This window comes from Nicotiana sylvestris, chromosome 7, assembly GCF_000393655.2.
Source record: "Nicotiana sylvestris chromosome 7, ASM39365v2, whole genome shotgun sequence".
NCBI lineage: Eukaryota > Viridiplantae > Streptophyta > Magnoliopsida > Solanales > Solanaceae > Nicotiana > Nicotiana sylvestris.
In genome coordinates, this window is record NC_091063.1 from 57,597,519 (window position 1) to 57,613,026 (window position 15,508).

At 33.5% G+C, this 15,508-nt stretch overlaps 1 protein-coding gene across 1 annotated transcript; it reads right to left on the bottom strand.

The window, feature by feature from the left end:
- Positions 1 to 5,750: 5,750 nt before the first annotated feature.
- On the bottom strand, positions 5,751 to 13,507 carry LOC104237791 (protein trichome birefringence-like 41). Its single transcript, XM_009792013.2, has 5 exons — positions 13,021 to 13,507; positions 12,751 to 12,922; positions 12,242 to 12,417; positions 11,463 to 11,621; positions 5,751 to 6,225 (listed from the first exon to the last, which is right to left on the bottom strand). The coding sequence occupies exons 1-5, from the start codon at positions 13,320 to 13,322 to the stop codon at positions 5,901 to 5,903; spliced, it is 1,134 nt and encodes a 377-aa protein (XP_009790315.1). The 5' UTR covers positions 13,323 to 13,507; the 3' UTR covers positions 5,751 to 5,900.
- Between the last annotated feature and the right edge of the window lie 2,001 nt (positions 13,508 to 15,508).

A 15,508-nucleotide genomic window follows, 5' to 3' on the forward strand; every position in this document is an offset into this window, starting at 1 on the left:
CTGGTTTCCTTAGTTGCTGTTATTAGTGTATATGTATTGATAAACTACACAAGTTTGTTTGGGAGTGTCTTGTCCTAACCTCGTCACTACTTCGCCGAGGTTAGACTCGACACTTACCAGTACATGAGATTGGTTGTACTGATACTGCACTCTATACTTTTTGTGCAGATTTCGGTACTGGACCGTGTTGACCCGAGTTGAGCTACTGACTTCAATCCCACAAGAGACCCAAGGTAGATCTGCTGGCGTTCGCAGACTCTGGAGTCCCCTTCCAGTTATTTCAGTTTACTGTTTTTTTAACTCGAAAGCAGTTGTACTTTCTTGTAGCCAGTATTTTTTGTGACTCTTAGAAGTTCGTGAATTGTGACACTAGATTCTAGGTAGTTATGTATAATTACTTCGGTTACTATAAAATTCTGCACTCCTTTAATCTGATATGGTTTAATTGTTGTTATCTACTGAAATGATTAATAGTTAGCATATTTAATTTCTAATTGTTGGCTTGCCTAGCAACTGAAAGGTTAGGCGCCATCACGGTCCTGACGGTGAAAAATTCGGGTCGTGACACTTTTACACACTTAATTTTTCAAAAGTGTATCTAAGATACACCACTTTAGTACTTGACCAATTTTTCAGATAACGTGAAAGTCATACCCTACTAGGGTCATGACACGTGTCATTGACTTTAGAAAGGTAAAAAAACATTAGAAATTACTTTTAAATCTCATCTTCTTCATCTTTCCATTTTCTATCTTAAGCACCATTGGTGCCACCACCATAATTGTTTATGACAAGTTTTCACCAACACCAAAAATTCAACCATATTATCTAAACAAATAGTCAGAAAAAATTCAGCAATAATTTGAGTTCAACAACCCAATAATCAACAAGACCAATTGAATTTTCAAGCTCTTTCAATACCCCAATAGTGATGGATTCTAGATTTTTTTTCATAAACCTTTAATAGTATTGTTAAAGCTTTTGAATCTACCACAAATAAATGGATTTCACTATATTTAGACAATAAACCAACAAAAATCATATCGCTCAATTTTAGATTTGAAATTTTGTGTTCTTTCAAAAATTCTATATGGGGAAGAAGATGAGAGGGAGGGTGGTCTGAGGAAGAAGGGGAGGAGGAGGGTGAGGGGTTCCTGTGCGGAGGGGAGACAAAATATGGGATTTTTTACGGGTTTTACGTGCATTTTTTGTGTGTAAACACGTGAATGCTACTTGGTCAACAGTTAGGGGCGGATGCACTTTTACCGAAGCGGTGTCGCGATTTTTTTTCTAAATATATGTATTAATACTGTATGAAAACAAATAAGTAGGAAAAATGACACCATTTGACATAAATTGTGTCTTGATGTGTTGGTTAAGAGCTTGAATTTCCTCTAAGGGTCAAAGGTTTAACCTCAACGAGCACATTTCTCTTTTGTAAATATTTGAGAGAGTCTTTGTGGTTAAAAATTGTGATGAAGTAGAAGACCTTTTCTAACTTAAAACTCAACAAAACCAATAGACTAAGGCTATTACTTGTTTAAAGTATGATAATCAAAGTTATATTTCAATTCTTCTATAAAATTTCGACACCGCTTACAAAAATTTTTGCATACGCCCCTGTCAATAGTAGTGTGTCTTAGACCCACCTTTGAAAGATTGATCGTGTAAAAGATTTTTCATTAATAAAAAGTGCATAACAGGGATTTCGCTGTAAGGTTGATCGGTAAACTATGTATTATGCCTATTTGAAGAGCATCTGTCATGTATATTTGCAATATATGAAGATACCATTCTTTGAGTGACTATTTAAGGAAGAGAAATATCAGATGATACATTAAACCTTTCAGATTTATCAAATAGTATAAAAAGGAAATAGAGAAAATAGAAAACAAAGGTCACAGAGGATATAATTGATGGAGGGAGAATTATTATTACTTCCCTATATATATGTAAAACACCATTAATTTCATTTAGGTTTAAAAGTGTTCATTTAAATTTTGTACTAAAGAATAATATTTAATTAGGTCGATGTTAAATGTCGTAATTTGATTGAGAAGACCTCACATCAAACCACATACTAGTACTTAATTTATTAGTTAGATTAATTTCAAAACTTTAAAATTAGTGAAAAAATATATTATTAGTAGAACTATTAACATTGGATAATCTTAATGTCCTCCACTTGGTTAATTGATTAATTGGTTAGCTATGCTGAGATCATAAATCGTTACGAATACATCTGAGCTTTATCTGGCCTTTTTTCCCGTCAGACCGAAGCTTTTATATGTTTGACAAACAACTCTTATCAACTACACTTTAGGTACTGGGAATTAGCACGTACTTAAAATAATAAAATGCAAATATATTTTAAAAAGAAGAGGCAAAAGTGTTTGATTGGAACATCGTACATGACACCTAATTCCATTAGAAATAATATATTAAAAATAAACATTTACTTTTAAACATAAATATTATTTGTATCATATTATTTTCTAATTTGTTTTTATATAGGATGGACATTTAAGTAATAGAACATAAAGTATGTACTTCCAATGTGAAGGAGAAAATAGCTTTGTTCTATTATTAGTGCTAACGTGGTAATCCAAGACTAGAAAATGACTCATCAAATATTTCATATAAGGCTATGCTAATCTATTTAATGCCCATTATGCTAACCTATGAAGCTATACTAATTATTCATCTAATCATGGCATCTACTGATAATACCTAAGGCCTATTATGCTATGACCTATGAGGCTATGATAACCTATGGAGCTAACTAATCCTTTGTCTAATTAAGATAATCTACCACATCTTAACACCTAAGGCCTATTATTATATGACCTATGATGCTATGATGATTCCATTAATTGAATTATCATAAGTAACACCGTTGTTGAATATATGTGATTAACCAACTAAATACAAATAGTAATTGTTTGCTAATATCATTGCGCTAGCTAGAGCTAAAGTTTGTTGACAGCATTTATATTTGTTTGTTATAAAGACAATAAATAAAATGCTATTCATGATAAAAATGTATCCAACTCTTGTTATCATTTGACTTTCTTGCCAGCTCCATCAGTCGTAGAAGAAATAGTCCTTTCGTCTATTTTCATATACTAGTTATACAATACTCGTGTTGTGCGTGTGTCCCGTCACAACAAGTATATATTTTTAAAAAATCACATAAATACTTTGTTAGCTAAATATATTTTAGTTGTAAAATAAGTTTAAGAAAAAAGTGTGAGTTCCTGAAAATGATAATTATTGATTCTGTTTAACAACTGAATAAATGAAGAAATAATGGTAATAGAAGTCCTCAATCATCTTAGTCAATATTTTCAACTTAAGATTTATTCATTACAATAATTTCACAAGTTTTCGTGTTTCTTTATATTTTCATCAGGAGCACATAAACTCTCGACAATTTAAGAATTTTTCTTTTTTGAATTTTTTTGAGAAATATATATTCTTAAGTTCATTCTAAAAAACACACAGGATATTCATCTAACCAACATATGATCTTTTATTTTGTTCTCACAAGCAAAATATGAATTATTCTATTTCTTTAATTAATAAGAAATACTGCAAAAATTATAAAACAACTAAAAATATAAATAATTTTTTAGATTTTGTCCAAACAAGCCCATGTTCAATCAAGGTTCACAATTAAGAATACCACAATAAAGTGTACTTGTTGAATACGTGAATGTAAAATTTAATTATTAATATAAATACGTGATTGCAAAATTTAACTACTAATATAAACGCGTGAATGCAAAATTCAGCTACCATAAAAAAATTACTCAAAGAAAAACCTAAAAATTCTTAGTTTTATAGTTGCTGCTCGAACTGCTCGAATAATGTAAAGTTTGATGATGAAAACGTAAGATTGTCGCTTCTTTTATAAAAACAAATTGGGTATATAATTTGGAACATGAAATGATTTGTATAAAGTAAAATAATGTATAGTTTAATGATTTATCAGAAAATAAAGACTCCAAAACCAAAAAAAAAAATAGTTTTTACCTAATATTTTTTGAAGAAGTACTCTGTCAAAAGTTTATTAACTAAAAAACTTCCTACGATACTTTTCTTGAAAGTGAATAAAATTTTCCTAAGTTAGTTGAAAGACGAAACTTTTTTAGTTTATTGAATAACGAAAACTTTCCTAGTTTAGTTGAAAGTGTTTGAAATTTTAGATCTAAAAGAAATTCAAAAATAAAAGCTTTAAGTATTAGATTAATAATTAATTAAATGATTGTTCCTAAATAGTAGGAAATTAATTAAATGATTATTTCTAAATATAGTAAAATAAACAAAATGACTATTTTTTCCCGTGCAAACTCTATTTGAAAAGGGTAAAAAAGACGAACGATACTTCGCTAAGGACCTTCGTGCTTTTAATTTTAATATAGTATAGATAGGTAGATTAGTTTGAAGTTTGAACGTACGACACACATAATTTTCTTAGGCACCATTTCATGTGTTGTTCTATTTCAGTAACACACATACTTCTATTTCAATTTGACCATACGCAGAGGCAGATTCAGAATTCCAAACAAATGAATACACTATTATAAAAGGTTAATCCAAAATTTATATGTGAATGGGTTCAATCTTTAGATTCTTACCATGAACTCATTTTCATTTAGAAATTATAGGTTAAAATTAAAAAAAAATCTCACTATTAGAAATTCAGTAAATACCGACCAAAAAAATCGACCAACTTTGGTCGATTATGGCCAATTACCGACCAAAATACGGCCAAATACATTTTGACGGTATTTTGATGGTCGTTTTAATATACCGACCAAAGTTGGTCGGAAATTACCTACCACCGTTGGTCGGTCAATTAAATTCAAAAAAAATATTACAAAAAAAAACTGACCAAAGTTGGTCGGTATTTTAATTATGTAATCAAAAGATTCACCATCTGGGAATCAAACCGGGGTGTGTACTGTGTCAAGATACTATTTTACCACTAGACCATTGGTACATTTTGTTTTAAGATTGTCTTTTCTTTTATTTATACTCTTTAATTGTATTTTCGCACGAAAATAACCGACCAAAGTTGGTCGGTTTTCTTAAAAAATAAAATTACCAACCAAAGTTGGTCAGTTTTTTAAAATGACCGGCCGAATTTACCGACCAAAATTGGTCGATTTTTTTAATATTAATTTTTTTGGTCGATTTCTCGAAAAATAATTTGCGGGACTCAAAAATAGTTTCCTGCATTTTTGCGCCAAAGGAAACCGACCAAAATTGGTCGGTTTCCTAAAAAAGAATTTAAAATTAAAATATTTTGAAAAAACCGATCAACTTTATTCGGTTTTTTGACCGATCAAAGTTGATCAATTTTTCTTGGTCGATTTTTGCCGATTTTCTAGTAGTATCTTGCTCCACACTACATCATCCGCTGCTATTAGTTTTTAACTACATAAAATTTTGCAATGACAAAAGGAGATTAAGGATCTCAATGTGTTAGATTTGGAGATTTTGAATAAATAAACCAAATTAAAAAAAAAATACTTAATTAAAACACAAGAAGGGACACTAGACATGCCTATAAACCAAGATTTGAACCTCTAACTTCACCTGTAAATATGTACTCACTAATAATTGCACCATAAGACTTTTTGAGCTTGGGTGCACATGTGTAAATTTAAGAAATATAACATTATTATACATTGTATAGAGAGAGGAGCAATGGTTCACTTGCCCCATGCTCCAACACATAGATACGCTCCTAACCATATATTTTATAGATTCATTTGAACTCAGTAGGTGTGTCTCAAATTCTAGTAAATCAAATACATAGCGTTAAAATTCTAAACTCGAACTCCCATAATATTTAAATCTTGGATCTACATGTGCTTGCAAATTAAATTCTTTCATATAATATTTAACTTGCCTTGGTTAACAAGAAGTGCGTAAAATATTTGATTCCAAGTATCAGGTACACCAGCAAGACACCAATGACTACAATCATTGCCCTTTCCCTTTGCGTTAATACCATAAATGGAAGGGTGTCCATCTTTCCTTAGCTGAGAAAGTAGTGTGATATCAAGTAATGTCACTGGCTTTGACATGTTACTTAACACTTCCTTCACCACGGTTGCTGCAGCCATCGGTCCACCTGGATACATTGACCCACTAATTGGTTGGGTCTCTCCATTGCAATTACTACTTGCCTTGCTACCATTCCATTCTTGCCCACTGATATATATGTTCCCATAAAAACATTAGAAAACAAGCAAAAATTCTCAGATACTCTCACAATCATTAATTAATCATTACCCCCTGCCGCTCCTAGGCAGGGGTGACAAATGGATGGGTCGATTCGGATATGGGACAGACAAAAAATGGGGAATGAAAATTTTTCAAACTGACCCATATTTAATACGGATAAAAAACAAGTTAACCGGCGGATAATATGGGTAACCATATTATCCATGGCTTCTTGAATATGATCACTTTTGAGAGAATTCCTAATCTCTCAAACTTGAGGAGCTCCCAATTTGATGTTTTATAAACGTAAAAGTTAACCCCTTTAGTTATACATTGGTTATCCATTTTTTAAATGGGTAATATGGTTCTTTATTTGACCCGTTTTTAAAAGTCCATTATCCAACCCATTTTTAATGGATAATATGAGTAGCTAACTATTTTCTTTTAACCAATTTACTACCCCTACTCTTTCAGGTTAGTAATCTTACTGTTATTTGTGGCTTGAATTATTTCCTTGTATTTTTAGAAAACCCATAATCACTATAGGTTAGGAAAATCCATTGTCCTAATAGATTTGAGAATGGAAAACCTATAGTCCTTGTCAAATTAAGAAACCTTTCTCATATATGTTTGGGACCTTTTGGGATCTATATATAGGGGTTGTAGTTGGGGATTCTATAGATTGTATTGTACTTTTCTTCTCATTCATAATGTAAAACTCTCTCTTCTTTTGCCCCGAGGATTAGGCTTAGCCGAACCTGGTTAAATCCTTGTGTTGATTTTTCTTCTCTATTTGCTTTGTGTGAGATTGTGTGCTAGATAACCCACGATATTCTGCAACAATTGGTATCAGAGCAAGGTTCGGGTTTCTACAAATAATTTAGGGTTAAGATGTCTTCATCATCTTCAACAAAGTACGAAGTAGAGAAATTTGACGGAGGTTCTAGTTTTAGTCCATGGAAGATTAGGATGAAATCGTCCCTGGTGTTAAAAGGATTATGGAAAGCAATTGATGAGGGTTTTCTTAAAGATATGAAAGAGATAAAGAAGGAAGACCTGAAGGAAAGGGCTTTGAGTGCAATCTTCATGAGCGTTACAGATAGCGTTCTTCGGAAAATTGCTGAAGAAAATTCTGCAGCAATGGCATGGAAGAAGCTGGAAGATCTGTATTCTAAGAAATCGATGACAAATCGCCTCTACCTGAAAAAGAGGTTATACAATCTCCGTATGAACGAAGGTACACCTGTTAAAACACAACTTGATGAGTTTAATTCAATTATAATGGACCTGAAAAATGTGGATATCAAAATTGAGAGTGCGGATCAGGCCTTGATTGTGTTATGTTCTTTACCACAGTCTTATGATACTTTTGTCGATACACTGCTATATGGGAAAGACAGCATTTCACTAGAAGATGTAAGTAATGCACTAAAATCTATAGAGTTGAAAAAGAGCTTTCCAGACAACAGAATTGAGGGCGAGGGTCTTGTGATTAGAGGAAGAACACAACAAAAGGACTTTAACAGGAAAAAGTCAACCGCAAGGTCAAAGTCTAGAGCAAGGAAGCAAAACTGTTATGAGTGAGGGGAGCAAGGTCACTACAAGATAGATTGTCCTAAGCTAAAGGAGAAAAGAGGGAAACAGAAAATAGATAATTCGGCAAATATTGTTGACACTGGCAATAATTCTGATGATAGTGATTATGTAGGGGAAGTTTGTGCTGTGAGTTCTAGTCATGGGCAAAATTCTTGGGTTCTTGATTCTGGTGCTACTTTCCACATGAGTCCACACAAGAATTGGTTTGCAACTTACAAACAAATGAGTGGGACTGTCTATATGGGAGATGATAATCTATTACCAGTAGAGGGGGTTGGTAACATCAAATTGAGAATGTTCGACGGAATTATCAGAAACATTGAGTGTGGGCATGTTCCTCGGATAAAGAGAAATTTGATTTCTCTTTCGACTTTGGATGATCGAGGGTATAAATTTCACTCCGAGAATGGAATACTTAAAGTGTGTAAAAGCTCCACGGTACTCTTAAAGGGTAAACTACATTCTAAGTTGTATCATTTTCAAGCCAGTGTAGTTAAAGGGGAAGCTGTTGTAGCTTCTGGGAAAAGTGATCTGAATCAGTCTCAGTTGTGGCACTTGCGACTTGGCCATATGAGTGATAATGGATTGTCTTTGTTGAGTAAGCAGAATTTGCTGAATGGGTACAAAAATTAAGTTTTTAATTTTTGTGAGCATTGTGTGTTTGGTAAACAGACAAGGGTAAAGTTCATCAAGAAGGCCGAGTACAAGACCAGAGACAAGTTAGATTATATACACTCTGAATTGTGGGGTCCAAACAGAGTTCCCTTCAAGAGTGGTGTCAGGTATTTTATGACTTTGATTGATGATTACTCAAGAATGGTGTGGGTATATTTTCTGAAAACAAAAGATGAGCCATTTCTGACATTTGTTAAATGGAAGACGATGGTTGAGAGGCAGGCAGAAAGAAAAGTTAAGCATCTTCGAACTGACAATGGGTTGGAATTTTGAAATTCTGAGTTCGATAATTTCTGCAGCAAGAAGGGAATAGTGAGATACCGCATTTGTGTCGGAACACCACAACAAAATGGTATTGCAGAACGTATGAATAGAATGCTTTGTGATAGGGCACGCAACATGCTTTCACACTCATGTGTTAGCAAAGATTTTTGGGCTGAAGCAATCAATACAGCTTCTTATTTAGTCAATAGATCTCCATCCACAACTATTGAGTTCAAAACTCCTTTTGAGGTATGGTCTGGTTCGCCTGCTGATTATTCAAATTTAAGGATATTTGGTTGTCATGCTTATGTTTATGCTCATGTGAGAGATGGAAAACTTGAGTCGAGGGCAAAGAAGTGCATATTTCTAGGGTATGCAACTGGAGTGAAAGGTTATAAGTTGTGGTGCACAGATCAAAAGACTCTAGGGCTAATTATCAGTTGGGATGTAACATTCAATTAATCTGCCTCACTGGACAGTCAGAGGGAGAAGGCAATAGCAGAAACAGATCGTGGTGTTAGTGACCGCATAGAGCTAGAAATTGAATCTCCACTAGCTCAGCCTAATAGTTCTAAAGTAGAGGAAGTCGAGGAGGTGCAAAATATTGATCAAGATAATAATGTCGATGCACCTGCGCAACAACAACTATATAGCATTGCAACAGGCAGAGAGAAGAGAATGATCAACCGACCGCAGAGGTTGCAAACATAGTTGATGAGAATCTTCTTGGATATACGAATCCAGTGGGATTTGCTTTGGTAGTTGCAGAGACCGTTTATGCGATTGAGTGTTATAACTATCTAGAAGCTATTCCGAGTATAGAACCAAATCGACGGATTAGTGCTATGAGTAAAGAGATTGAGTCTCTTAACAAGTTTAGGTGTTTCCTAGACTTGGTTGATGCGTGCGAAAATGGATAGAGCCCTTGCGAGGGCTGAGGGCAAGGTAGAGAGACGTTGTTTCTGTTGATGAAGAGAATTCAAGCCAAGGGGAAGATTTGTTATTTGTGGCTTGAATTATTTCCTTGTATTTTTAGGAAACCCATAGTCACTATAGGTTTAGGAAAACCCATTGTCCTAATAGATTTGGGAAAGGAAAACCTATAGTCCTTGTCAAATTGGGAAACCTTTCTCATATATGTTTGGGACCTTTTGGGATCTATATATAGGGGTTGTAGTTGGGGATTCTATAGATTGTATTGTGTTTTTCTTCTCATTCATAGTGAAAAACTCTCTCTTCTTTTGCCCCGAGGATTAGGCTTAGCTGAACCTCGTTAAATTCTTGTGTTGATTTTTCTTCTCTATTTGCTTTGTGTGAGATTGTGTGCTAGTTAACCCACGATATTCCGCAACACTTACTATTATGAACGATTATCTATTGTTGTCTTTAAGGTGTGAGTTGATTGAAATCTTTTTTTTTTTTTAATATATAGAAGTTACACTTTAATTACCAAATTTTATTAGTAGTTGATTTTAGACCCTGCCTAAAAGGTTGTAATTATATGGAAGTTCTTAGATTGAGAAGTCTCAAAAAGACCTTAGTTTCTGAAAAAATTATAAAAAAGACAAATTAAATTTTAGTACTCATATATAGTAGGTGGGACGAGACGATTAGGAGAGGAAGGGGACACCTTTGTCGCTACTAGTGTGTGCTTTTATGTGTATTTAATTTGGCTAGGGACTCCCGATAATATAGCTTTTTTATTAGGGTCCTAAAACTTCATTTTACATGTTGAAAATAGACTTCACGATTTGCAATCCAGCGCAATGATCCTTAGGATTGAAACACCTTTCGGCCTTTCAAATATAGTAATTAAGACAAAATCAAAGTCTATGTTAAACCACGTAAAATAAAAATATAAGGAGAAGAAAGGACAAAGTTTACTTGTAATTAAGTTGTGACAATCGAATAGGGTTAGTAATCCCAGTTCTGCATTTCAAAGAAATTCTTAAATTTCAATTCCATTGGCTGGGAGAAGGTGTATGTGGCTGCTATGGATGACAAGATTCGGGAAGCGAGACTCAGTTGGTTCGGGCACATACGGAGGAGAAGCCCAGATGCCCTAGTAAGGAGGTGTGAGCGGTTGGCTTTGTCGGGTACGAGAAGAGGTAGATGGCAGCCTAAGAAGTATTGGAGAGAAGTAATCAGACAGGACATGGCGTGCCTTCAGATTTCCGAGGACATGGCTCTTGATAGGAAGGTGTGGAGGTCGAGCATTATGGTTGTAGGTTAGGAGCTAGTTGAGCATTTTTCTACATCGTACAGGTGTAAGGCTAGTCTGATAGGGTTTTGCCTTAGACTCTTAGTGGTTAATATTATGTTCACACTATTCTCCCGTTTTTTATTGTATCGGACCTTATTTACTGGTTATTGTTATTGGTTTTCATCTATTTTCTAGTTCTTGTGATGCTTATTTTTATGATTTTCTGTTGATGGTACTGATATATTGTCTCTTTTTGTCTTCTTGAGCTGAGGGTCTATCGAAAACACCTCTTTACTCCATTTGGGTAGGAGTAAGGTGTACGTACTCACTACCTTCTCCAGACTCCATTGTGAGATTTTATTGGATTGTTGTTGTTGTTGCTACAGTCAATTCCATTCTAAAGCCACAAGTACACAAATGAATTAAATTTAATACCAATCCTATGAAAAAAAGGATACCAAAAAAGAAAAGAAAGTAAGAAGCGTACTTGTAATGTGTTGGAGAGATGCCCTGAAAGAACACTTTTGTTTTGGTAGGATCAATATTAGATTCTACCCATCTGGACCAAGTTTTGAGTCCCTCCTTGAAGGCCTCCAAACGATCCATGTCTTTATAAATTTGATCTCCTTTTTGAATAAAATCCCATCTGGAACAAATATATCAAATTAAGCCACAAATATAGAGAATTTTACACGATACGATATAAAAGAATTAAAAAAGTGGATATATTTGAAAATCTTATTAGGATCGAAATAATTAAATGTCATGCGGAAGCTAATAAAGTAAATTTTAAACATTGAGAAATTGGACAATAAAGAGAAATATATCAAAAAAGATATAAATATTTAATATGGTTCAGTCAATTGACCTACATTCACAAGAGGAGATGAGCAATCCAACTATACAAAAGGTACAAATATCGGGAGAACAACTTCACAAAATGCACTCTTAAAGAGGTAAAGAAGGAATTAATCTCAATTGAGGACTGTGAATGCTACCAAGTGAGAAGGAATTTATCTCAATTTATATGAGTTTTTTTCTACAAGAAAAGAATTCGCCATATATATGGGAGATTTATATTTTCTTTTAGTAAAAACAAAATTAATTATGCTAAATATGTTGTCCGTCTTTAAAAAAAAACTAAATATGATTAGAAAATTGGGCAAATAGCTATCAAACCTTTCATAAGATAAATTAAGCAAGTTGTACAGCAAGAGCAAAATAAGTCAAAAGGCATATATAAAAGATTAATTAAGAAAAGCTTACGGTTGTTGGCTTCCCTTGTGGAGCCACCAATGCCATGTATTAAAAATGAGCATGTCCAAATCTTTCCAAGCATCACCATTTTGTATTGAATCCAGCTTCAGAACTCTGCCTATCCTCTCTTTCACCAAATCTACCAGAAAGGCGTTCCGTGATAAAATCAAAGAAACGTTATAGTCCTGCAACAAAAGTCCAAATATAATTAATTAACTTTTAGAAATGAAGTTGTACAGTAAAATTCAAAGAAATCACATTTTGTATTTATCAAGGGCGCTCCTATATGTAAGTAATGGGAGATGCTATATAAGCTATGGTAATTATTAAAGATCTTTTAATGTATAATTTTACTGACAGATTACTTATCATTTTTACTAGGTTTATCAATTAATAATAGTTATGATAGAGATATATTGTAATGGTCTTATTTATATGCATGTGACATGACAGTATAAATATTTTTATATACCGTTAGTGTATAGAACTTAAAAACGGAAGTTAGTAATGAAGTTTACCTGGAAAACAAAGTTGGAGACGTCGCCTTTCCTTTGGATTGTGAAGTTAAGGTGGGGCACTGTTGCATGCAACATGCATGTGAGTGATTGCCATTGGTTAAGGCTCAAAGAGTCCCCTATGAACATTATCTTCTTCCCCTTCACCCTCTTCAGAAAATCCAATCCATCAAATCTGTCCCCCAAAAAAATATATTGTAAACTAGGACGTTTTAGCGAAAATTAATTAGACAAAATATAATAAGGTATATATATGTAATTGATTATACGAACTTGGGCAATTCACACGCAGTAGGCTTCCACTTGTACTTGAGATAGAGTTTATCAGGTCGTCCATTTCCTTGGCAATCGAATTGTCCTTCGATAAAAGAACAGATCGATGAATTGTATAATGGATTTGAATCGTCATAAATCCAACTCCCCTGGAAAAAAACACATGAGCTTCTGGCTTTTGATCCTCCAGAGTGACTAAAATGCTTTAGTAGTACGGCGCTAGTTGACTGGTTGTGAAGGCACAAGACGAACAAAATAACATAAACGAAATATACATAGCTGAAATATCGTCCACCTTCCATCAAATCAAAGAACAGGGAAGAAGAAAATTAATTAAATTAATCTGAAAAAAGAGCGAAAAGTATCTAAACTGCAAGTGCTTATGATGAATAATTCATTGTAGAAATACAGGCTTAGCTTTGGATCAATGGTGTCATGTTGTTGGAGCCAAGCACACTTTTTTGTTTCTTTATTTTAATTATTTTCATGTTATGTACTGAGTGTAGCGACCTTAGCTTATTTGGTAGAAAATAATTGTTCTCATTATTGCTTGATGTTTACGATTTGTTTTTATCAAGTTTCAGCAATTTAATTTGATCCTTCTAAGCAAAGGTATATCCTTGCTTTATTTATTTCCAACATTTGGACCATATGGCTACCAAATGATATAACATGTCACCTCATACTTTATTTTATGTCCTGCGAGATTTCTTTCCTTTAGTTATTTTAAGCTAGATCTCCCATCATATTGCCCACTTGGATAGCCAACATTCCCATGCATAATATTGCCCACTTGTATAACCAGAATTGTACGTTTTCGTTGGGCTTGAAAATTTTGGGCCGCTAGCCATATGATTTCTAGTCCACTTTCAATGAGTTTGGCCCATTCTAAAATTAGCTTAGGCTTCTTTTAAGGAAATTTTACCTCATATAGCAAAGGTTGACACATTATTTATTATAAATAATTTAATTTTAAATAATTATCTTCTACAGCTACCTTTTAATTTTTATAGCAAAATATTTATTTGTGGTCACTTCCTACCGTTAAGCCATTAAATACGCTGTGTATTATTTTTTTTCTCTCATTCTTTCTGTTTTTTCTCTCACAAAAATAACCGTATAGGATGTAAACTTCTTCCTCCACGATCACTCTCTCCAATTTCTCTCACTCACATCGCCATTCTCTTCCCCATTCTCCCTATCCCTAATTCTCCACTGATTCATCTCCATTGTCTATCTCAATATTCAATATTTTTGCTCCAAGGAGTGGTGGTAAGTATTAAAGTTGTTAGATTTTTACTGGTACTGTTTCTTCTATTTCTCTCTACTGATTGTTTTATAAATAATCACCATTGTTATACTTTCAACAAAAATATTAAAATTTCTTCTCTAATGGCTGATTGAACATTCCTAGAAGAGGGTTACCTGAGGTGTACCCACCAAAACACTCAATTTCGATGGGTCCTCTTTCGATTTGAAAATCACTCGAGCGAACATGTATTTGCAGGTTCAGCAGCAAATACAGTTGCAGAGAGGATAAAAAAAATATGCAATGACACATCGAAAGAAGCCCCGGTTGAGAAATCTTCGAAAGAATCAATACTTCCTGATGCGGAAGAGGGAAGAAAACTTATGGATGATGCTTCAGGTGTTAAGGGAAAGGAGGTCGATGCAGGAACTAGCTCGGATAAAGGTAATTGTAGATGTATTTATATGTATTTGAGTCCACATACATTGATTAATTACCTTTTACAATGGGTTTCTCTTATTATATGTTAATGTATTTATATGTATTCAATAGTGCCTACACTGTTTTCTCTTATTGTATATGGATGTATTTATATGTATGTTGATGTATTTATATGTATTCAATAGTGCCTTCTCTGATTTGTACTTATTATAGTGACTTTTGTATGTTGTATTTATATGTATTTAGATGTATTTTAGTTCATTCCAAAGCTTTTTTGAATACACTAGTTGTTCTAGTTTTAGTTATGTATTCCAACTAAGTGTTTTCATGTGTATTCTCAAGACAACTATATTTTGCTGTATTTAGAACAGCAATCATTGTCATAACTCTTATTTTTTGTAGTAATTATTAATACACTATGTTTGTAAAACATGAATGAGTTATGTATTTCAAATAATTGTATTCATCTATATTTTCACTCATTTATTAAATCTTTGTAATTTTATTTTATGCAGGAAATTAAACTATTTGTTAAACACTCGCCTATTTTATCACCGCATATAAGTTCTTATACTAACACAGACATAGTTTCCAACCTTAAAAAAAACTTACTCCAGAGCAGTATAAAATATATGGTATTACTTGTTTTGGTAATTTCCTCGATATGAAGCGGTGTGAGGTCCAACATCAATTGTTCAGGTGCTTCATGCTTCTACAGCTGGAAGGAAGTCATGATGATTCATTTTCAATATACGTCAATAATACAACATTATCTTCTTCAATCAGGGAGTTTATGCT